The 23,672-nt window shown below is 44.5% G+C and overlaps 1 protein-coding gene across 5 annotated transcripts in view; it reads right to left on the bottom strand.

Annotated features, from left to right (window-relative positions):
* Window positions 1-23,672, bottom strand: part of grin2ab (glutamate receptor, ionotropic, N-methyl D-aspartate 2A, b) — a 98,867-nt gene that overhangs the window by 15,138 nt on the left and 60,057 nt on the right. For all 5 annotated transcript variants that reach the window (XM_069529337.1, XM_069529340.1, XM_069529338.1 and 2 more), the window contains 8 exons: window positions 14,175-14,341; window positions 13,919-14,053; window positions 13,722-13,821; window positions 11,327-11,532; window positions 7,825-7,939; window positions 7,506-7,708; window positions 2,672-2,840; window positions 107-260 (listed from right to left, as the gene is read on the bottom strand). In XM_069529337.1, the coding sequence (XP_069385438.1) occupies window positions 107-260; window positions 2,672-2,840; window positions 7,506-7,708; window positions 7,825-7,939; window positions 11,327-11,532; window positions 13,722-13,821; window positions 13,919-14,053; window positions 14,175-14,341 (1,249 nt within the window). The remainder of the gene's footprint in view (window positions 1-106; window positions 261-2,671; window positions 2,841-7,505; window positions 7,709-7,824; window positions 7,940-11,326; window positions 11,533-13,721; window positions 13,822-13,918; window positions 14,054-14,174; window positions 14,342-23,672) is intronic.

Below are 23,672 nucleotides of genomic sequence, written 5' to 3'. Positions count from 1 at the left end.
GTACCCTCAATATTTTTGGCATCACTTCTGGGTGGTGGGAGGAAGTAGAGACACGTCGTCCATTCACACACAGTCTATGAGCGAGAAAAGACAAAGGGATATTTACCGAGGAAGGCGGAGGGGGAGACGGTCCCATTGCTACGAGACACCATGACACTGATGCCAGTCTCCACAAAGGGCACGGAGAAGTCAATGACCTCCGACCTCTCCTCATTGATGGTCAACGAACCCACTGCCATCACTGCCTTCTTGTACACCACCTGGAGGACCGAGAGAACAATAGTCACATTGAGCACATGACTCATCAACCATACAACTCTGTCTTTGATATGTCCCTGCTTTTTTATATTGGACCTGAAATAGCTCAGTGGCTGAGGGGATGAGCAGAATGTCATCCGTGGTTGGAGGGCATTTCCACCCGTATCAGATGAAAAGTAAAAAATGCAGCTGTCGCTTTCGTCGTGCCACCACGTCTGCACGAGTGTGAATGTATTCTGACAGACGGAGATTCTCCTCATAAAGCAGGCATTTTTACTACCTGGTAAAATGTTATGTTTTTTCAGATTAAATTGTCTAAAGGCCTCCAGTCGTCGGCTCCCGTAAACACGATCACCATCTATGGATCTGTGTCGGGTACCTTTAACGTTCCCGCTTCAATCTTTTAAGGATTTTTCGCAATGAGCAGCACTTTGTTTTAATTAAATCTGAGACTGAATAAATTAATTCCAGCAAAGATAAACAATAATCAAGTAAGCCGAGGTATCATGGTATTTCAAAGCCGCAATGAGAAACTTTAATGAGCGTATAAACAAATTTATGAGTGATTTAATGACGACAAAATAGACAAACATTATGCAGCATCAGAGAACATTATCACAATATGAATTTTAAGATCCATGATTCAGTTTAAAATGTTCATTGCCCTTCGGTCCTGAATCGACCTGTACAGGGTGACACACAGATTACAGTTTGTAGCTTTAAACGAGAAATCTGTCCACATTTATTGAAGCCAATAAGTTTCATGAAAAGTAAAAAATACCAATGAATTTAAAGTAATGTCTGTCTATGAAAGCCCTACATGTCTTATTCTTCTATGCCCCTAACTCCACAAATACAAATGTGGAAAATAAAAAACTATAAAAATGTAGAATATCTCAGAAAAGTCTGCTTAAAGCAAATCAGGCTGCAACAAATTAGTTGTTAAGGTGAATAAAAATGTCTATGTTTTGTTCTGATTCGTGTTAAAATCGAACGGGTTATTGCTTTGCTCATATCCCGTCCCTCCACCAAGTATTGTGGAAATCTATTCCATAGTTTTTGTGTAATCTTGTTCACAAACAAACCAATGAACAGGGATGAAACCAGAACCTCGTTGGCAAAGTTAACACGTTAAATATGCACCGGAACACAAACAACTAATTTAATTCTGTTTAAGTAACCTTTGCAAAAGAAAGAACCCTTCTGCAGTTAAAGGAAATTATTCAGCCTTTTCAAAAATGTAATTGTTTACAGTCGGGTGATCTGAGAAATGAGTCTAGAACCACATGACAATGAACTATTCACAGGGCGCGAGGGGTCACTGAGCGGTTTAATGAGAACGACGTGAATCATGTGGCTTTTCGTAGTCACCAGATCCTCAACATGAACATTTGCGGAGGATTGTCAGCAGCATCATCAAAACAGTAAATAAAGGAAAGTCTTTCGGAGGAATGATTTTCATCCCTTCAGGAGAATTTTCAGACATTTACAGAAAAGATGCACTGAAGCTGGTGGATCGACAATACTCCGTCTGTGTTTGTGACCCTTACGTCTGAGAGTCTACGACAGAGTAGGGATGATAAAAAAATATAGCACCACACCGGCCTTCAGCATTAAATGTTATAATAACTTCATGAAGCGTTAAACTGTAGAGAGGAACAAGCGATAAAGTAAAAATACCGAGGTGGCATTTTGCAAATGAATTGCATCCAACACATTATCCTGGAAAGCACAGCAATCACTGAGCTCATGTTTCTTCTCTTATGCTGATGAGTCTGGTCTCTCTCTCTCTCTCTCTCTCTCTCTCTCTCTCTCGCATTCAGACGTATTTCCATCTTTCCTGAAACTCGTCGTGACACTTTCATTTATCTAAAATGAGGCAGGTCTGATTGCTCGCAAGATGCTTCAGCGCTACACAACCAGTATGGCTGCTGCTGCTGCTGCTGCTGCTGCTGCGGATGTGGAGAGGCCTGTTGAAAGTGGATAGTGTATTTTCTATAAAAGAACAAGTGACTGATGCGCACGCTCGGAAATCGAAAAAGGAACTGAGAGCGAGTGTGAATAGTTGCGGTGATGCCGGGCTGATACAGTTTATGCGCCACTGTAAATTATAAGTAATGCAAAAGGAATCGTTTCGGGAAATACCGCAGGCTTTTCTTGATGCTGGAGTCCAAATGTTTAGTGATATATATATAGCGCACTCATTGTTTCCTGCAATGCATCCTGAAAAGTATTGTACAACCAATGGTAATGAACCAAGCAACATATACCATCATGCATTGCGCTGGCGGTGGAGAGACGAGAGGGCAGCAAGAGAGCAGCCCGACCCGTCTTATAAATGTAAATACATGAGTGTCACGACACAAACTGTGGAAAATGAACTTTATTTCCGAATAGGGGGGGGGGGCAGTACCTCTCCAACCATGCCGTTCCACACGTTGTTGATCTTCTTGCCGTGTTTTCCGTTCGTGACCAGGTAGAGGTCGTACGTAAACTTGACGTTCCTCGCTATCTTCTTCAGGATGTCGATGCAGAAGCCCTTGCAGCACTGCTTAATGTAGGAGCCTCCTAACGTGCTGTTACTGAAACACACAAACACACACACACACACACACACAAACACACACATGCACAAACAATATTAGGTCATATATCTTTTTTTTTTATCACAGAGGACATGTCACTGTTATACAAGCGTACGTGTGGAGCGAGATTGTAACTGTACTCTTGCCTGCCTGCTCATTCCACATCTGGTGGTTCCATCAAACTGTAAAACTGAAAATTACAACAGTACAGAGTAACCGTAAATACTGCTGAAGGGCAGACAGAGCATGTACAGTGTGTGTGTGTGTGTGTGTGTGTGTGTGTGTGTGTGTGTGTGTGTGTGTGTGTGTGTGTGTGTGTGTGTGTGTGTGTTTCCCTCAGTGCCAGCTAACCAAACCAGATGAAAACACAGGGGTACTGAGCAGATGCTGCTGGGCTTTAAATAGAGCCGGGCTCTGCAGAACAACCAACCCGCATGATTAAAATATCAGCTGTCCTTCCCCTCGTCTCTCTCCTCGTTCCTCTACTCTGTCCTTTTCTCCCTTCCTCTGCGGTGTGGTTCTCCTCCTGTCTGTGAGGAGCTACTTTTCCAAACCTCAGAGCAAACCTACACACACACACACACACACACACACACACACACACACACACACCGCAGTTGTACAGACAGGATGCACAGGATGGAAACGGAGGCTTCAGTAAACTTTTCTGACAGCCCGTCCACGAGGACTCCGGAGCAGTGAACTAAATTGAATCCTAGACTCCAATAATCCTCGTGATCTATTAAACCGCTACCAGCAACATTTCCAAAAGCATTTCCATAAAAACTAATTCCCCCGCGTCGGCCATCTTTGATGAAGCACATATTGATTGGAGCGGTCGCTCTCTGTGACCTTTTCCCTTCACTTGCCATTTCAGCTGACTCAAACTCAGAAGTTCACACAGAACGAAAGAATCCAACACGAGGAGAACACAGAGAGCGACCGTCAAAGAACTGACACATCAAAGCGTTAAGAGATCTTTAAACAGCAGTCAACTGTATCTGTGGCACCGCATCGTGTGTGTGTGTGTGTGTGTGTGTGTGTGTGTGTGTGAGAGAGAGAGGAAGAGAAAGAGAGCAAACAATAGTGTGTGCCCCAGGTGCTCTAATGCACACATTCTGTATGCATAAGCTCTTCCCAGCTGAGCCCTTCACTGTGTCCTTATGTTACTATGTACACACACACACACACACACATTGACAGACTCCCTGAGGTATCACACGGTACATCTGTTTGATTCACGTCATGCATTTGTATCAGCAAACATACACAAATAAAGTGGGAGTAGAGATTGAGTAAATGGAGCGCTCGTGTGTGAACCCACGTACGGACGCACGTACGGTCGGGTGTGGAAACGAAAGCCGAGGAGAGACTTGTCATCGTGGCCTGAGAAAGGCTGAGCAGCTCTCGGGTCAGGTCACGAGTCGAACTCTGAATGTGCAGTGATTCAGTTGCCTAATTGTCCGTGTCTGAAACTGTGCATTGTCACGATAACGAGGGCGTTGCATCCCTTTCTCTCGGAGTCCGTCTGACAGAGAAGCTTTAAATTCAGTGGAATTCACCTTGATTAAAAGAAGAGTCGACATTCTATCATCCCCTTTCTTATTCTCACGATTATCCTGAAAAATGTCAAGAATTTCCCATCGTTGAAGTTGCAATATTGACATCCATCGACTATACGTCAATAACGCAGGCAGTCGTGAGTAGAATACTTTAGAAATAATGGATTTCGGTTAGGCTCCTGGTCCGTGTAAAGGCCAGTGATCAATCAGAAGCACAATACCGATACAGTTCTGAGCCAGTGACAAATAAACCTGTGGAAATGATGATTAATATTCACGTACTCTGGCTGAGCTCAGTGGTAGAAATTAGCGGGGAGACTAAGAAAGAAGCTGCTTCGTCCTGTCATGCAGAGTCTTTTATCGAGGCGTCCATACATCACAGATAATTGGAGCAAAACCCCGAAGATGTCAAAGAATTCAAGAGAACATTCTTTGAGAAAGTTTTTCTGTCAGCGACTATTTGAGAAATATTTCTGTTGTTTACACACTTGAGAGGGCTGCCACACATTTCAGCCACCACAATAATTCCTTTTAAGCTTTTCTACAAACAGAGAAACCCCACAGTCGTGTTTGATGTGTTGATTTTGAAAGTTCCAGCAGATTTCTGCAGTTAAAATTTGAGACTTTTTAAAACCGTGACGAATTAAATTTAAGACGAATGTCAAGTACGACAAATATGAAGGAATATCCCAGAATTAATTACACTTCCGCAAAAAAATTGTAGATGAGGGGAAGCAGCCGAGTAGAGAACAACCCTCGAAACGGAATTAACACTCACAGCCAAGTCGTCATTTGAATGGATGTTAACCTAATTAAGATATTCAAGACCTAGTACATATTAATCTTTATATTTAAGACTTAAGGCCTAAAAATCTAATTATTCCATTTGAGACCTTTTTGAGAACGAACAGAAACCTCTGAAGCTCACGGCTGGAAAATATTTTGTTTGTAGAAAAGTACTGATCTCATCTGAAACTTAACGATGAGAGTTAGAAATTAAACTTAACTGAATCCATAGAAAAACCCTTAATTTGCAGTTAAATTATTAAACTCGTGATTAGTTTGACTGTGACGTGAATTTAAATCTGTTAAAGTTAGAAACAGTGCGTTTGTCACAAAGGATAAATTCAGCCCACTGCTATCGCTGCAGTAAAGAAAGTGTTCACGTGTAATGTCGTGAGTGGTGAGGTGAAAAACAAACCATAGACTCGAAAAAACATTAAGATGAAGGGGCATGAATTTGTTAAACATTGTCTGATACTTTAATCTGGAGCGACTTAGTGCACAGATAACAGATAAAGACAAATTCCTGAGATCACATTAAGTAAAGATGCTAAAAATAAGGAGAGAATAATCCATGTGAACAGGTACGAGGGATGTTTGTTAAGCAGCAGCTGCAGAATTAGGATACGGGAAATGGAAACTCTCAATAGATTTGATATGGACTAATTCTTCTATCCCGCCTGGAGAGGGAAGGACGTTTCTCTATTGAGGAGCAGGAGAAAGAGGAGTCAAGGCCGAGTGAAGTGACGACGTAGCTGCCGCGGGGAGCAGAGAGCTAAGTGGACGGTTGTAGTGGAGCACAGGCTGGAGAATATGGACACGCGGGTCCCAGAAGAGACTTGAATGATACGAAAAGAATTTAGGATTTGATGTGCACAGCCACCGGCAGCCAGGAGGGAGAGAGGTGCGGAGCACGGGGAGGCAACAAAGGAGGAACCTGGGGAGGTTGAAGACGAGGCCGGTCTGCAGCGATCGGCCGAACAGAATCTTTTCAAGGCTGGACTGATGCATTAGGCCGGAGGGGAGATGAGAAAAGATGAGGCACATATTAAACATTGTTTTATTTTCCATCAGGCTGACACATGGCTGCACATTCAGACTGTAAATGTGGCAGAGGGAGTCAAAAGACCTTCAGATGGAAAACAAAACGAGCCGTAAAGAAATGCCAGAAGTTTTAATCATCATCGCAGAATACTTTTATTATAGTTGCTCAGATTTAATTAGGCATCTGCAAATTCAATGTGGCTCGGGGATTAAGATGAAAACTCAAATATTTGTCAGCCATATATGTTCAAGTGAGAGAAAATGCAAAACCTGTTCGCTTCCCCCAATCTATCTGCTATTTCCAGAAATCTCCTCATTGGTGTTAAGTTGAGAACAAGACTCAAATCCTTACGAATTTACTGCTTCTGCACAAATCTAGAAATTAAACAACAAGGAGGGGAGGACAATGAGCAGCGATATGAATTAATAATTGCAAGTAGCACACTCATGTTCATATAAAACAAACACAAACTCACACTGAATTAATGAGACGATGAGAAAATGACCACGATGGGCGACACACGCAGTCACAGTGGCAGCAGACACAACAACTAACATCAAGTTTCACAGACAGACTGACATTAGCAAGCTGACACCAACACAGAGCAATACATTATTAATGCGGACAGAACTAGTTGTGTAACACAGTGACAGAAGTTTTAATGTCGTGACACAAAAAAACGGGTCTGAATCTGCATTGAGTTACATTTACACGTGTGATTTTTTCAGGATAAAAACACGAACGTCTCAATAAACAAAAGAGTTATTCGTCGAATACAGTTTCAAACTGGAGTTTCAGCGCTGCCGTGTACACACTGTACGTTACGGCCGCATAGAATTAGATTCGACGACAAACACACGATGAGTCATTGTTATATAAAGTAAAAATGAGTGGGCCCAGTATAGATCTGTGGAGAACCAAAGTGGACAAGCAAGAGGGCAGCCGATTGACGATTATGTCCTCAGACAGATTGAGCGTCCTGAGAGGCGACAGAAAAAACCCAGTCAAAGTTGAGACTACAGGAGTTTTTGAAAACCTCGCCGACAGAATCTTTTACACAAGTTTAGAAAATAATCGTCTCACACAACACGACAGGACGATGCCGTTGTCCCTCTAACCCGGGCTCGGGTCACCTCTGTCCGGCAGAGATTTCTGAACAACAAATATCTGCAGCAGCTCCGGTTCAGGGAGAGAGCGTTTTCAAATGGCTCTCGATTTCACGAGCGGTGGGCAGGAAGTTGAACGTGGGTGTGTTTGTGCGCGGGTACTTACTCTTTGACGTGTTTGCGGCAGGGCACGGAGTTTCTCATGCAGGTGCCGGTGAGGATGTCCACGTTGTCCACGATGACGAAAGGTTTCTCCTCCAGGGTGACGATGGACAGATGGTTTTCATCTGCGTCCTCGTCCCCGTGGCAGTTGTACCGCGGCCACACGGGGAACATCAACGACAGAGTCCCATTTTCCCAGCGGCCCATCTGCACGCACACACACACACACACACACACAAAATCAAGGGCGGCCATCTTAATTAAAGTGTTTTGACTTTTTAATTTCCTTGCTTCTTTGCAAATAGATTGTATCAATTTGTTACCTTCTCCCACGTCCTTTCGCTATTCAGCACGATGACAACCAATTTGGGGTTGGCCTGGTAACCATCTGGAGTGAACGATAAGTCTCGCCCTTCGTTCCACACATGCATCATGTGCCTGATACACATGGGGGGGGGGGGGGGGGGGGGGGGGGGACAGAGAGCAGGAAGCTGTTATTTGCTTTTGTTTTGCATCTGTTAGAGTGTTTGTGTGTGCACGAGAGCAGATACATTTGAAATAACAAGTTAAGCACTCTGTAATCACTGCAAGAGTATCCTCTTCAAATCAATGCTGTCTTCACCCACTGTGAGTGCATGCATGCCTGAGTGTGTGTGTGTGTGCGTGTTTGTCTATTTGTGTGTAGGAGGGGGAAGAGTCAGAGGCCACATATCTCTCCCATCAACGTTCTGCATTGATTTCTCCACAGATATTCGCCTGAAAGACAAGCCACTGTGAAACGAGGCTGCCCTCGCTCTCTTACTCACCACCGGTACTCTGCATACGCAAACCGATCCTTCGCTGAAACATTTACACACTCGCTAAAGTGAAGCTGGAGAGCGGAGTAAATGAATCGCTATCACACACAGCGATGTGGGATTAAGAACACACTCGCTCCAGGAAAACAGTTTTCAGAAGGCGAGGTTGTTATTGAGACGGCGATAATCGGGCAAATCACAAGAGGGACAGCAGTCGCCCAAAAAGACAACACTTCTTCTTTCTACGCATTGTGTTTGTGTCTAACGTGGCTTGTTGGGTAATGCAACATGAAAACTGAATATTTCTATCTTTCACATCCACATTATTCCAATGTCCCATATACAGAGAAGTACTTCACTCGTGAGCCGTTGTATAATTTCTTTATCTAATATATATATATATATGTATATATACATTAAATGCTTTAAATATTCACAGATTCATGTTGTCATTATTCTAACAGAAAGAGTCAAGGAAGGAAACTAAAATAACACGTCTGTTTTTAGGTCAGACAGGGCACAGGCCCACGGAGGATTCATGCATAAACTCAAATATTGCGACAGGAAGTCAAGACGCATGAAGAGAATCGTCTGAGTGCTGTTTTACATGCACCCTGCGGCGGAGAACTATGATAATTACACTGCAGTTCAAACAGGTGGGACTTTACGTCGTCTAATCTGCAGGAGAGGAATCAGACTCGACGCACATAAATATTGTTGTTGGACGATGGATTAGAGAACGGTACATTAATCATCTGTTTTCACAAAGACTTGGAAACAGGCCCGTGCTCTTTTAAAACCAGCAGCACTCACATTGAGTAAAGAGTAAATAAAAGGTCCCTGTCTCCCTCACATGCAGCGGCTGCAAAAATACCAAACATCCCTGCAGTGGGTTTCCCCTCGCTCCCTCAGCAAACACACATAATTAAATATAAAAGCACACATTTAAACACAAGAAGCACCTCTGCGCTTTGCAAACGAACCCTCCGTCGTCACTGCAGATTGCCATGTTCCTCACTATCAGTAGCGACAAGACAAATACATATTTTTGTGTTTGAAAAATCCTCTCGATGCAGCAGGTAATGCCCTTGTCACAGTGCATTGCCATGGCTGAATACATACAGCAGAAACAGTGTCGCGGTCTATTCTGGGAAACTGCTGTCTCCTCCTGTTTCAGGTTTGTTTCCATTTCTGGGAAAATATTTCCACCGCTGCAGATAAGGCTGGTGTGTTTTTGAGCTATGTAAAATAGGTGGATTCCACTTTATAGATTCATGTTTCATGAATATGTATGTTCGCGTCACGTGACGCTTTTAAATACAAAAAGGTAGCGCTGCATTAAAGACGAGTTCAAAGATTTATACGTTTCTATATGCAAAACCATATCTGCATTAATTAGAAGTTTAATGAGGGTTAAAGTTGTAGCAGCATCAGCAGCATCGGAGAAAAATACAAAATCGCTTCGCTATTGTAAAATACCATCTTTAAAATCTGCGGCTAGAAGTACGCGCGGAACATTTCTCTGTCGCTGAAGTACTTGGGCCATTGTGAGCACTTTTCTAAGAGAAGTATGAATAAAGAAGGAACGCAGGCTCGATCCATTCTGTATTAATCGGAGCAAGGAGCATCTTTTCAGAGAAAAAGTGACAGCTTAGGGGTTTGCATGGTACAGTGGTTCCATCAAACAGAATAACCTTTTGAAATTTACTACAAGGGCAAACCTCAATAAAAACCTGCTCTGTTGTGGAGCCAAAATACACAGAGTGAGAGTCAGGGATATTAATTTCTGTCAGGCAGGACTGACAGGGAATCCAACAGGGTTGATGGTGTCTTTTAAGCATCAGATCATGTTGTCCTTTCCCTCTCTCTTGTTTATACGAACACTGCGGCAAGATTGTATCTAGACTAATGTATGCAGGATCCTGATCACAGCCTCGCCACTTCCAAATCAGGGAAACGGGAAATCCAACCTGTCACTTTATTATCACAAAAATTGGCGGCGCTTGTTTTGACAAATATGCAAATTCCATCTAATAAGTTAGTGAAACAAATGGCACCTCTGACAGGAAGGAGAAAAAAAGACTGTATCCGAAAAAGGGTTTGAGCTTCTCCTGAGGTTTGTGTTATATTAGATCAACCTGTCAACAGCTGCAGTATTGTGTAAGCTTTGATATATACTTTGATGGGTTAATAGGAGAGAGAATGGGATAATAAAGCCATTATGGTGAAAATAATACTGTGGCTCTCATTCTAATGAGGCGGCTCATAAGTCATCACGGATGAGAAGAAGCTGGAAACCTGACCGTCATGTTTTAAGTGGGGTTTATATCCACTCTCCTGGAATATTAATCATATTTGAGCCAGTGTGAGCTTCATATTCAAAATATAATCACGATACGACACCGGAGAGCCGGAGAAATACGACTGACTGCATCTGCACCATGACATCTGTGAATGTGCAGAACAAATGTGCGTTGTGTGTGTGTGTCAGTGTGTGAACATTGGATTTCACTGTTTCCTCATCACAGGAACTTCAGAGAGGAGAACAAACACACAGACACACACATTGGTAGACGGTAGACACATGTACACACTCATGCACGCACACACACACTGACTAACATATATGTGTCACCCACAGAGAAAAAAGACAGAACAAAGCTCGTAAAAGCTTCTCGACTTGAAGACGGAGAGTCCAGTCACGTGACGCACGCACGCACCAGAATCCAGTTAACACAGGGCACCAGCAAAGGGGAGGGGCGCCCGAAGTTCGTTTCTTTGTCTCTCAACTAAGGCGTCGTAATGAGCTCGTACACGGAGCAGCCATGTACACAACAGTGAATAGTGTTAAATGTCATTAGACTTCACACTGCTGTCATCTCTGCTTCCTCTCTCCCTCTCATAATGCATCAAAAGACGTTACGTAAGACCGCTCGACACTCGGCTGAAAAGACAAACAGAGTTATGCAAGTCCCTAGACGTCGATCTCCTCACATGCACACGCACGGACACACACACACACACACACCTGCGAAGGGCACTAGGTGGGAGCTTCCCCGGGCTCCGGTCCGATGCTGTGCTGTAGCAGCTGCTTTGGGCCTCTGGCAGCTCCCCTTTCTCCCGCAGCATGGAAGTGGCTGCAGTGGTAATGATGCCCACTCCATCCCGTACCCGCGTCTCCAGCGGGTACTCCCAGTCGTCGTAGGACACGGAAATCATCCCCAGGGGAAACACCTGAGCGGAAAGAAGAGCAGGTCTCAGAAGCGGCACATATGTGTCAAAATGCAATTAGACTTCGATTTGACATTTTTTAATCGCGATTTTAAACATATAAATGTGGCTGTCAAAGGTGTGAGATGGATGATTTATTTGTCCAATGTGTGAACCTGAAATAATTCATATCTGGCATTTAAAGAAGTCACTTTTCAAACAGAATAATTGTGACAAACTAAAGAGCTCTCTAGGTTTATCTCAGCAGCAGACGGAGCAAACATGAAAAGATGCCAGTGCTGTAATCTGTCAGTCTACCCCACAACATTTTGTTTTTGTTTTTAATTTGGCTCCGACTGCAGAATCAGATCTCGTCTGAGGTGTAAAAATCACACAAACAGGAACGCTGAGTGAAGGAGAAAGACGGACAAGAGGAGGAGGAGAACAAATGTTTCAGAGGTGTTGTGGGAAAGGTAAGCAAACACTGGAGATGTTTCCACTTTTAAAAGGAGCGGGGAACCTTTGAGATTATACCTGTGAATGTGCTTATAAGATATTGGGCCACCTTGATGTACAACAGTTTTAGAATGCAAGAATTTGTCTGTAATTTGGTCAAACATGTGGCAGCAGAGCAAAGATTATTAAAGAATACAAATATTAATACAGCTGACCGCAAACCCAGGTGACACTGGGCGAGGGGTACATCCTGAACAGGCCACCAGCGTATCACAGGGCTAACATGCAGGAAAACAACCATTCACACTCCAGTGACTCCAATCTGCATGTATGTGGACCGTGTGAGGAACGCCGGGATTCAAACCAGGAGCCAAAAACTATCCAGTGAGCTGCAGTTCTGCAGAGGGGGATACCTCGTTGATGAGGCGATGACCTGACTGGTTAAATCTGAGGGTGAGGCTACAGTAACTCAGATAACAGCTGAGACGAGCAGAGAATCATCTCAGAATGCTCAACACGTCCAAACTTGAGGCAGATGGTCGCCAACAGCAGAAGACCGTGTTGGGTTCCACTCTCGTCAGCCAACAACAGACATCTGAGGCTGCTGTGTGCACAGGCCAAAAACCAGAACTGCACAGATGAAGAATAAAAACACGGAGCCTGGTCTGATGAGTCTTGATGGTCAGAATTTGGTGATAACAGCATGAATCCAAGGACAGAACCAGCTTTATGTCAACAGTCCAGGCGGGTGGTGGTGTAATGATGTGGGGAATGTTTTAATGACCCACTTTGGGCCCCTCAGTTGAGTGCTGCAGACATTGTGCATCCCTTTATGGCCACATTCTTCTTCTAATGGCTACTTCCAGAAAGATAATGCTCAAAGCCACAGAGCAAATCTCATCTTAAGGTGGTTTCATGAGTTTAGCGAAGTTCAGTGGCCTCAGATCGGAATCCAGCTGAAAACCTTTGGGATGTGGCAGAAGAGGAGGTTGTGCAGCATAAATGTGCAGCGGAGAAATCCACGGAAACGATGTGATGCAAGTTGTGTTACAGAGCAATGAGGTTTTTAGAGCTATGGGTCATCATCTGACGACGGATTAGCCTCTGGGGGCAACAACCAATATTGTGAGGCTTCCGGTGGAGACAGTGGAAACCAAGACTCAAAGTGTTGTTTCACCTCCAGATTTTTCAATGCTCTCACTCAAACCCCTGAGCTCGGACTCAAACATGCTTGGATTTCCTGCGCTACAGCTTCACATTGCTCATGTGCGAGTGCAAAACTCTCGGATTTCTCCTCTGCTCTTAGATTTTCACGTGCAACAAGCCTGTCAAAACTCCCCGATCCATAGAAGGCTTGCCTGGTGAAATTGTCCCGCCCTCGATGAGCAGGAGAGAAATCAGAGAGCAGATGTTCCACACACAGAAGCTGAGCGGCAGGTTTCTGCAGACGTCTTGAGTCCGGATGACATTTTAGCTCAACTAATGTGCGTTCGAAAGCAGAACATTTTTAAATATTCACATTCAGGATCTGTTTATATTCTTTGGTGTTGCTCATGAAGTGCTTGCTGAGCAGGATTTCCCAAAACGTCGCGCCACGGCTCTAATGTGTTTCCTATTAACTGCAGAGAGTAAAGCAGAGGAGAAACTCAGGGAGGAGGCAGCAGACGACCTGCAACAGCCTGGAATCAGAAACACTGCTTGTCCTGTCAAACCATTCAGAGGTGGCCACCTGTTGGCACATATGGGGGCGTCAGTACCTCGGGGGTAAAGTCTGGGTTGCCAGTGGTGAGACTGGACACGATCCAGATGTAACCGGCTCCTATCAGGCCCAAAGAGCGAGCTTCCTCCATTATATACCTGTGGAGGAGAAGAGTCGGAGAGTTAATAGAGATCCACCGTGTGCGACAGACATCCAAAGGAAATGGAAAAAAAAAAAAAAGAAGCAAACACTCACAAAGCCTCATCCTTGGAGCAGTACAGCAGGATAACAGGACTCTGAATCCTCTTGAGGGCGATGTGTGATTTAGAGTTTGGGTCGCCGTCTACAGCGTCGAGAGTCACCACACTCTGCAGGTCCCAGCGCACAAAGCTGTAACAACACACCACTAAATATTTCCAGGTACTTCATCCTGTCAGCTGCTGTAAATAAAGGTTTAGTGTGTGTGTGTGTGTGTGTGTGTGTGTACATGGGAGGGTTGTGTATTCATCACCTGTGATCCACAGTTATCTTCAGCGTGCTGATGAAATCCTGGTACCCGGGGAACTTTGAAGTGACGATAGAAAAAACGTGCCAGTCGTACTCCTCCATGATGGCGAGCATGAGCAGGGCCTCCTGCTGCAGAGCCGCGCCGAACTGGAAGAACGTGGACTTCTCATCCTGCAACGAAAAACACAGGCCGGCAGCAGAGACAGTCAGCGGGCTCATCAAGGTGCATGAATTAATTGCAGACAGTGAATGGGAAAGGAAACAAGAGCTGGAGTGAACCGGAGCAAGTCGGATTCAAAAGCCCCGATGGAGTTGGAGGAAATGTTTTCGGTTTTGCAATCAGTGAGTCAGAGCGGGAGAGAGAGGGAGATGAGAGAGAGTGTGAGTGTGGGAGAAATGACGAGGAGCGAGGGAAAATGGGCGAAAGAGGAAGAGACACTGAGAGAGAAGTCAACAAGTGCGACTTGCACAGCAAAGGGAGTGAGCGCTGGCGACAGGGGTCGGAGACAACCGCCCCATAACTCACAGGTTTGATTCTCCTCCACCCTCAGACGCCGATTCAACGACAACTGTGCGTCGTCTGGAAGCTAATTGAGTTAATTTTTCTTTACTGCTCTAACTGCACAAGATAATGGTGTCGTTTTAAAGCCGTCTCACTTGAAGACCCGGGATCTCCTCCAAAAACTGTGACACCAGACATTTGCAGCATTAATTCAAAATGCCACGTACAGTTAAATAATTTAACCTCGGCGTTGCAGACTGTGCGTCAGTGTGAGAGCAGGAGGCAGCAGCGAGCGTCGCCAAAGAAAACCTAAAAGCAGCTTAAAAAAACAGACAACGAAAATCCAAAGTGAGTGCAGATAGAATAAGTTGCTAATGACTGCAGAATGCATGTTTGCATAAAGTGTGAGCTGGGCTCCCCCCCGTGGGAAACAACAACTGGACGAGCAACACCATCAGAGGAGGACAGGAGAGAGAGAGAGAGAGAGAGAGAGAGAGAGAGAGAGAGAGAGAGAGAGAGAGAGAGAGAAACTGAATGAGAAAAAATGCTCCGGTCGTGTGAGTGAGATTTAGATACCTGCTGCAAGAGAGTGAGAGTCTTGGGAGGAAAACTGAAACATCAAATCTCCTCACAAGGTCCTCCTCTCTCTCTCTCTCTATTCCACACACACACACACCCACACCCACACACACAGTAACACATCTTCCACAGAGGGCATCAAAGAACGTGACACAATAAACATCAAAGCTCTCATAAACACACATGGAGAATCAGCTGTCAGCCCGTCTCTGCCACAAACACCCACACCTTTGTGTGTCTGTGTGTGTGTGTGAAAAATGCATGTAAGCCTCATACTGTGGCTCTCGTCTTGTCTTTAGTTGAACAAAAAGCTCTCACTTCTGGCCAACACACACATAAAGCACGGCTCCGCAGAGATTTAGCTCCCCTCACTCCACCGCTACAGAAGAGGCAGAAGGGATGAAATTGTACTTCAAAAAGATCTATCTCACTGTTTCCATCTGTGTGTGTGTGTGAGAGAGAGTGTGTGTGACTATAGGTGTGTGCAGCATCACACTTCATCCAGATTTAGAGAAGGAAAAACTATCCGTCCCTCTGTGGCAACAGGCACACCCTCAATTTTGCTCCAATAACACAGACACAAAAGTACAAACGGGGGCTAACACACAGTCGCACGCACACACGTACAACTGTTTACTCACACACACAAATCAGTGCTGATACACTCCGTCTGTTTGTCAGGTATTCAGTCAACAGAACAATCTGCTAATTGCTCAAAGGATAATTCTGCTTTATTACCTCCGCCAGGGAGGTTATGTCTACATCTGTGTTTGTTTGTTAGCAAGATTACACAAAAACCACAGAAAGGATTACAACAGAACCAGCGTTCTGTCACATTTTTGTTTTTTTTTTCAATTCGGGATCAATAAAGTACATATTTATCCATCCATCCATCCATCAATCTATTTTTAATGATTTCCCGGAGAATAATTCATGGATCTGGATGAAAAAACTTTATTAACCGTCGGTTTGGGATTGTTGCTTTGGACATTTTATTCTAAATGTCACCTTGAAGCTCTAATGTGGAATTTACTACGATACACAATTTTGAAGAATTCATTAACTGAAGATAACAAATAATAATTACCCTACAGCCCTAACACACACACACACACACACACACACACACACGGCAGGACAGCGAGAGCAACAGAGGTGTTAACGTGTGAAATGCCTCAATTCAAATTACATCATGAACAGAGACAATAAGCTCAAGTGGAGTTAATGAACATACACATACATATATAGAGCAGCATGTACGTGTTGACGGGATGAGGCTGCTGCAGAGATGGTGCTACACGGCTTACATATCATGTTCATAACATGCTCTTAACATGTTTAATATTTACACATGTCATCGTGGTCCACGCCGCACTCCATCCTTTTAGATGGCTTCACAATCTGACGAGAGGAGAAGATACTGAGGGGACGAGAGGAGGAGAGGAGAGGAGAAGGCAAAAAGGGGACGAGAGGAGGAGAGGAGATGGTGAAAGAGGAGAGGAGAAGGCAATAAGGGGAGGGGAGGAGGAGTGGAGACTGTGAAAGAGGAGAGGAAAAGGCAATAAGGGGATAAGAGGAGGGGAGGAGAGGAGAAGGCAATAAGGGGATGAGAGGAGGAGAGGAGATGGTGAAAGAGGAGAGGAAAAGGCAACAAGGGGATGAGAGGAGGAGAGGAGAGGAGAAGGCAATAAGGGGATGAGAGGAGGGGAGGAGAGGAGAAGGCAATAAGGGGATGAGAGGAGGGGAGGAGAGGAGAAGGCAATAAGGGGATGAGAGGAGGAGAGGAGATGGTGAAAGAGGAGAGGAAAAGGCAACAAGGGGATGAGAGGAGGAGAGGAGAGGAGAAGGCAATAAGGGGATGAGAGGAGGGGAGGAGAGGAGAAGGCAATAAGGGGATGAGAGGAGGAGAGGAGATGGTGAAAGAGGAGAGGAAAAGGAAACAAGGGGATGAGAGGAGGAGAGGAGGGGAGAAGGCAATAAGGGGATGAGAGGAGGAGAGGAGATGGTGAAAGAGGAGAGGAAAAGGCAACAAGGGGATGAGGGGAGGAGAGGAAAAGGCAATAAGGGGATGAGAGGAGGGGAGGAGAGGAGAAGGCAATAAGGGGATGAGAGGAGGAGAGGAGATGGTGAGAGGAGAGGAAAAGGCAACAAGGGGATGAGAGGAGGAGAGGAGATGGTGAAAGAGGAGAGGAAAAGGTAACGATGGGGATGAGAGGAGGAGAGGAGATGGTGAAAGAGGAGAGGAGAAGGTAACAAGGGGATGAGAGGAGGGGAGGAGAGGAGAGGAGAGGAGAAGGTAACAAGGGGATGAGAGGAGGGGAGGAGAGGAGAGGAGAGGAGAAGGCAATAAGGGGAGGGGAGGAGAGGAGATGGTGAAAGAAGAGAGGAAAAGGTAACGATGGGGATGAGAGGAGGAGAGGAGATGGTGAAAGAGGAGAGGAGAAGGTAACAAGGCAATAAGGGGAGGGGAGGAGAGGAGAAGGCAATAAGGGGATGAGAGGAGGAGAGGAGAGGATATAGGGTAAGAATTTAGAATGAATGAGGGCAGTGTCTTTTAGGAGGAGTGAGGGGGTGAAGGGCTCGGGATGATAGTTGCTGAATTATAAAAGATAAAAAAGACTCGTTGACACAGACCTGCATCTTCTCATCAAATCACACAAGTCCACCAAGAAGTTCACAAATGAATAATGCACAGAGCGGTTGTCCGTGCGCACACACACACACACACACACACACACACACACACACACACACACACACACACACACACACACACACACACACACACACACGGCACACACACACACACACACACACACAGACACAAATGTAATTCCACATTATAACCCACATACCTAGAGATTTACTGATGACATTGTGCATCAATTATACAAATACTGTGAACTTCATGTACAGCCTCACATCCACCCACATGCCAACACACACACGCACACGCACACACACACACACACACACACACACACACACACACACACACACACACAAAGGCCCCTAAAAATATAGCTTTACTCAGAGTGAGCCAACATACCAATGAATAATACACAAAGTCCCTCAACACACACACACACACACACACATACACACACACACACACAATTGCTATTCCATGTCAAATTTCATTTTTGTTTACAGCCGTCAGATTAAGAAAATATGAAGGTGTGGAAAGAGCTGTACAGATTCAGGCTAATGGGAGAGGAAGTGACACATTTCTAGAAATCACTGGGAGAAGGAAGGAGTCATGTCGGTTAAGAGAGGAGGAGGAAGAGGAGGAGGAGGAGGAGCCGAGTCCTGCGCGTACTCTGGACGGACGAGGGGAGAACGAAGTGGCCACAGTAAAGTAAAGCCTGGAAGAAGAGTACTGAGGGACATGAAACAATAAGAGGATGGAGCTGCTATGCAGAATAATGAGAAATAGATGGGGGTGAGGAGGAGGGGGAGGGGGAGAAGGAGGATGAGGCCAGCAATGTGCTATATTAATTTTTAATTCAGCAGTTCAGTAAGGATGTAGCAGCTGCATTAGGCTGGCCTGACGAAGTGTGGCCCCCAGATGCAGCTCAGTGAGTCTGCAAACAAAGTGCAAAACAAACAAATCAACAAAAGTGTCCGTGGAAACAGAGTGAAGCTCACAGCTTCTCCAAGGGTCGCATGCAAAACAAGTCAGTCCTTAAAAATAAGAGAAGAGGAACAGAGGCCGTTCGATTTTCCAAATGAGACTTTGCTAAAAGTTGAGTTGTAGAAAGATTAAACAGATTCTTGAACTGATCATTAAAATGTGCCGACCGTGTCCCTGAGGTGAGAGGCACCGGTACATTCGCACAATCCAGACACAGCAAGGTCGAGGTTTCTCTGCAGCTGAAGTCTCGCTGCACTGGTGAAGCTTATCAGAGTCATTAACATTAATTAAACACTGCAGGTTAGTATGTTAGGAGGATGAAAGTGGGAACACGAAGCCAGGGCCCCGTAAAACATTAAAACTGCACCAGAGAGCGACGCTGTTCAACGGGACACGTTCTCTCTCTCGCAGTGTAATTCTCTGTAAATGCTGAGCAGATGTTCTACAAAACCGTCGCGCTAACAAACACCAGCTCTAAATCCATCCGCCAACAAAGACTTAGCCCGGCAAAGCCACTCACAAACAAACGCCAAGGGTAACACGGGAGGCTGCTGTCAGTCGACCAGCATCAGAAGTGACACGGCCAAAGAATCAAGCTGCGATTGTACTTTCTTTTTTTTTTCAAAAATAAAAAATCCACGCATGCATTTATTGATTTTCTCCGTGTGTCAGCTCCGCTACGACTGCCGGGGATCTACACACTTTTTCATGAGCGCGCCGTACGTCAGACGTGTAACATCAAGCGCCGCTCTTTGAGCATTTCTGAAAGCCGCGAGCAGTCGACAACCTCCAGCATGAAGCGCAGCAGAAAAGATTCTCTTGACACTAACAGAATGTAAAGGCAGGTCCCCGAATGGCGAACAAGCGGCGGCCCCGCCCTGAAGCGCTGAAAGCTCTTCAGTTTTTCCAACAGAGGCAGGTCCCAAGGCCCACATCCACTAACCCGACGCCAGACGCTCCACGTTCCCAGGACTGACGGAGAGCTGCGGCATTTCGCCTGAAGACGGCGGCTCCCAATGCTAACAAAGACTACTTTAGTATTTAACACGGGGTGAGTCCCACTGCTGAAGTCTCCTGTAGTATTTAACAGCCTCGCGCTCCCCAGGCAAACACAGAATGGCATTTAACACAGCGTAGCCTAGCTCCGACTCGTGACGCGCCGGGCCCCACCGGTAATTCAGACATGCATGTAATGGACGGCGGCGCGGCCCCGCAGCTGACAAAGCGCTCGCAAGTATCGCAGCTAAAAACCCGAGAATGTAAAAAGGGAGTGGAATACGACACGTCTCCAGACGCTTAAAGCACATTGACCTCCTCCAATTTAACTTACTGTCGCCTCACATTTACATTTCTGCAGCAACGCATACTTTCAATGTGAAGACAGAAATGCAGGGTTTCCTGTACAAAGTGTAAATATGACATAACGTCCAGTATCCAGCTTTTTTCATTTAAATAAAGATCTGAGGATTCAATCCCTCATTAATGGACCGATAGAGAGGCCTGTATATTGGAGCAGCGCATTAGTGGGATTTAGAAGTATGGGAAAAAATAAAAGGCTGAATTAATTCAAAGGTTCTAATCAGAGATAAAGTTAAACCTGCAGCAGAATGTAGTGTTTTACTTTCTGGTTGTGGTTCAGGGTTAATGGTCATTAATATGCCAACAGGGAGAAAATAAAAGTCTGCACTTTTTATACTACAGTGTTTGGAAAAGAAAAATGCTGAATGCGGCAAAACCGAGAGATAAACGAGTGTTTGTGGGGGAGAAAGTACCATAAGGGTTTTAATTATATGGATTATGTGACGAACAGAACATAATTTATCAGACAAAAGTCGGATTCAATCCCACACAGGATGGGACGCTTCTCCTTTCTGCTCTGACTACTTTAAGTTTTATTTAATCGTGAATTTTCAAGATCTGAAAATGATCAATTACATCAGAGCATCGTGATTAGAAGACGAATAATATAACTTGTAAATCTTTATAGTTGAAGCTTTTGCATAACTGGACATTATCTACTGGAAATTTCAAAGAGAATGCGAAATTCAAACCACAAACGTTCAGATACATGCGACTCAGATTAAACGCTAAACTCAGTGGAACTGAAATCTCAACATCAAATATTCAGCAGTGATTAAAATAAAAATTCTTTAGTTTTTTTTAATTAGACTGGAATCCTTGTGGCATTCTTCCCCAGAGAAGTAGTAATAGAATAGATTACCTCTAATCAAGACACTTAATTTATGTTTGTGATGTGGTGCCTCCAGCATTTTTAGGCAAAATATTTAAGCGTGATATCGGTGTCATTTTACTTTTTACCATTATGTTTGATAAAAAAAAAACTGTGGACCCAGCTTTGCATTTGCAGCAGCGAAGAAACTAATACACTCTCTCCCTTCACTCGTTTACCTTATAGCTTTCTGGGGGAAGTCATAAACTCACATTTGTTTTCAAAAATCCATTAAAAACAGCTCGCAGACACGGCGCTGCTGTGAAGAAGGAACAGTCATCCATCAAAACCGTGTCATATATTTCTTTCCTGTCAACGCGTCAGTCGATATCTTCGTTTTCTACAGTTATGCAGGGATTTTCTTTTTATTGAGGCAAAAAAGAAAAAAAAAACGAATTATCAGTTACTAATGAGATTAGTGATTAGTTAATCCAGTGATATAGTCGTGACTATAGACATCAACACAAGCTCTCAGCAGCTGTATTTGTGTGTTTATTATATTTCACACTGCAGCAGCTGATATTTTTAGTTTTTATTTAGTTTTGTATTCACAATCTGACACTTCAACTACAACCTCTCCAGATTACCAATGATCCACAATGCAGCTCCTCGACTTCTCCCCGACTTTATTTATTATGAAGAACCTTTTAAAACAGCATGTGAACTATAAAGTCCTGTTTTGACCACCTTGCTTTGGTTCGCACTGATTTTAAAATACTACTTTTTGTCCACAAAGCTCTCAATGGTCACCAAAACCCCTTTTTCCATTAAAACCCTCTGACATCCGACTTTTGTCTGCAGTGTGAATTCGATCGGGATTCACTCCCCGGTCAAACGACTCCGCGGCAGACTTTAATCGACTCTGATTGGCTGTGATGGGGAACGTGACACCCGGGTTGATCGCACAAATGTGAAGAGAGAGCGAGGTCGGGGTCAGAGAGCGCCTCACGTGACGCACCAGGAGAAAAACAAACTCCTCTACTGGCACCGGGAATGGAGTCAATCACCATTTTTAAACCAACCTTTAAAAAAAACACAAAAGGGCACCGAGCTTCTTCGCAATAGTATGAATAATTTTAAATCGAATATAAAAACCCACCATCTGTTTGATGTTTCTGATAATCTCTCCCTTATTGATCTCATTTTATCCGCACTTGTGAATCTGACGTGACTAAACATTATGATTCACTTCAATCAAATTAGTTTCTTACGTACTTTAATGGTCAACTACCAACGGTTTAATATTTGGTGTGTATTACTACGATGAAAATATTTTCCTTTGCAAAACTTTGACTTCCTCATCCAACTGCAGTGCAAATATATATTCTTTTAATCTGTTACATGTATTCAAAGAAAAAGGGAAAGTGCCAAATAAACAATAATTGCCGCAGAGTAAAAAGCGAGGTGTTTGTCAGACTCTGACAAATAAGAAGAAAAGATATGCATCTGAAACAGCCTCATTTTTTAGGCTGAGGCTGTGAAACACAAACAGGCTCTTGCAACATTTTGGTTCAATTAGCAAAACATTCTAATGCGCACGATATTAGGAGGAGTATTATTCCTAATGGGGACGGGGAAGCAGAGTGAGAAATTGCTTTCTGGTTGTTGCAGATTAATCGAAGTGGGATCCTCAGGATTGAATAACTGCTCGGGTCGATACAGTTTATTATCTTGATATTGCAATTTGTCGATAACTACCCGGCGTACGAGGAGTCGTTTCAGATGAATCCTCCCGAGAAACGATCCGTCAGCCGTCCTCTGTAAATCAAGAGCGCTCCTCTGCGGCCTCGATCACACACGGCGCTGCATCTGTGCGCCAAGACTCAACCACTAACTACTGAAAAGAAACGACAGGGAAAGGGAAATTAATTTCCCGCGGAGCTTTGACGAAGCACAATGTGCCGGATGCTCGCCAAGCACCTTTAGAGTGGTAGCCGTCGGTCGTGTGCGCGGTTGGCCTTCGTCGATCCAGGTGTCAGAACGCAGCTCACGGCAGAGACTAATCACAACACCTGTTTGGGAGAGATTACAGCGGGATCCGCCAGAGCGCTGAGAGGCCTCCGCTTTATTAAAACTGAAGCGTCTGTCCAGGGTGTGACATCAACACACACAAGCATCTGTGAGGCAGAAACAGAAGAGGATGTGTCTATATATGGTGTGTGTGTGTGTGTGTGTGTGTGTGTGCGTGTGTGTGTGTGTGTGTGTGTGTGTGTGTGTGTGTGTGTGTGTGTGTGCTGCCGTTTGAGTAATAATAACTGTTTGACTTATAGAGCTTCGGAGAGGAAAAGATCTTAATGTTATTTCATCCCCCTACATGGAAAATAAATGACACGGGCAACCCTACTCCTCCCTCTGCTGCCCCCCCCCCACAACCTCCTTATAGGTGAATGAATGAGCGAGACCCTGCATCCTCCTCCTCCTCCTCCTCCTCCTCCTCCTCCTCCCTCGTCGCAGCCTCCAATGGCAAATCACAGTATTGCCAGTTTGATATTTATAGCTGAAATGCCTTTAGGTGAAAAAAAATAATCTCACTCTTCCTCTTTCTCTCTCTCTCTCT

The sequence above is a fragment of the Paralichthys olivaceus genome, chromosome 8, assembly GCF_024713975.1.
Source record: "Paralichthys olivaceus isolate ysfri-2021 chromosome 8, ASM2471397v2, whole genome shotgun sequence".
Taxonomy (NCBI): Eukaryota; Metazoa; Chordata; class Actinopteri; order Pleuronectiformes; family Paralichthyidae; genus Paralichthys; species Paralichthys olivaceus.
This window is presented reverse-complemented; position numbering and strand designations above follow the sequence as displayed.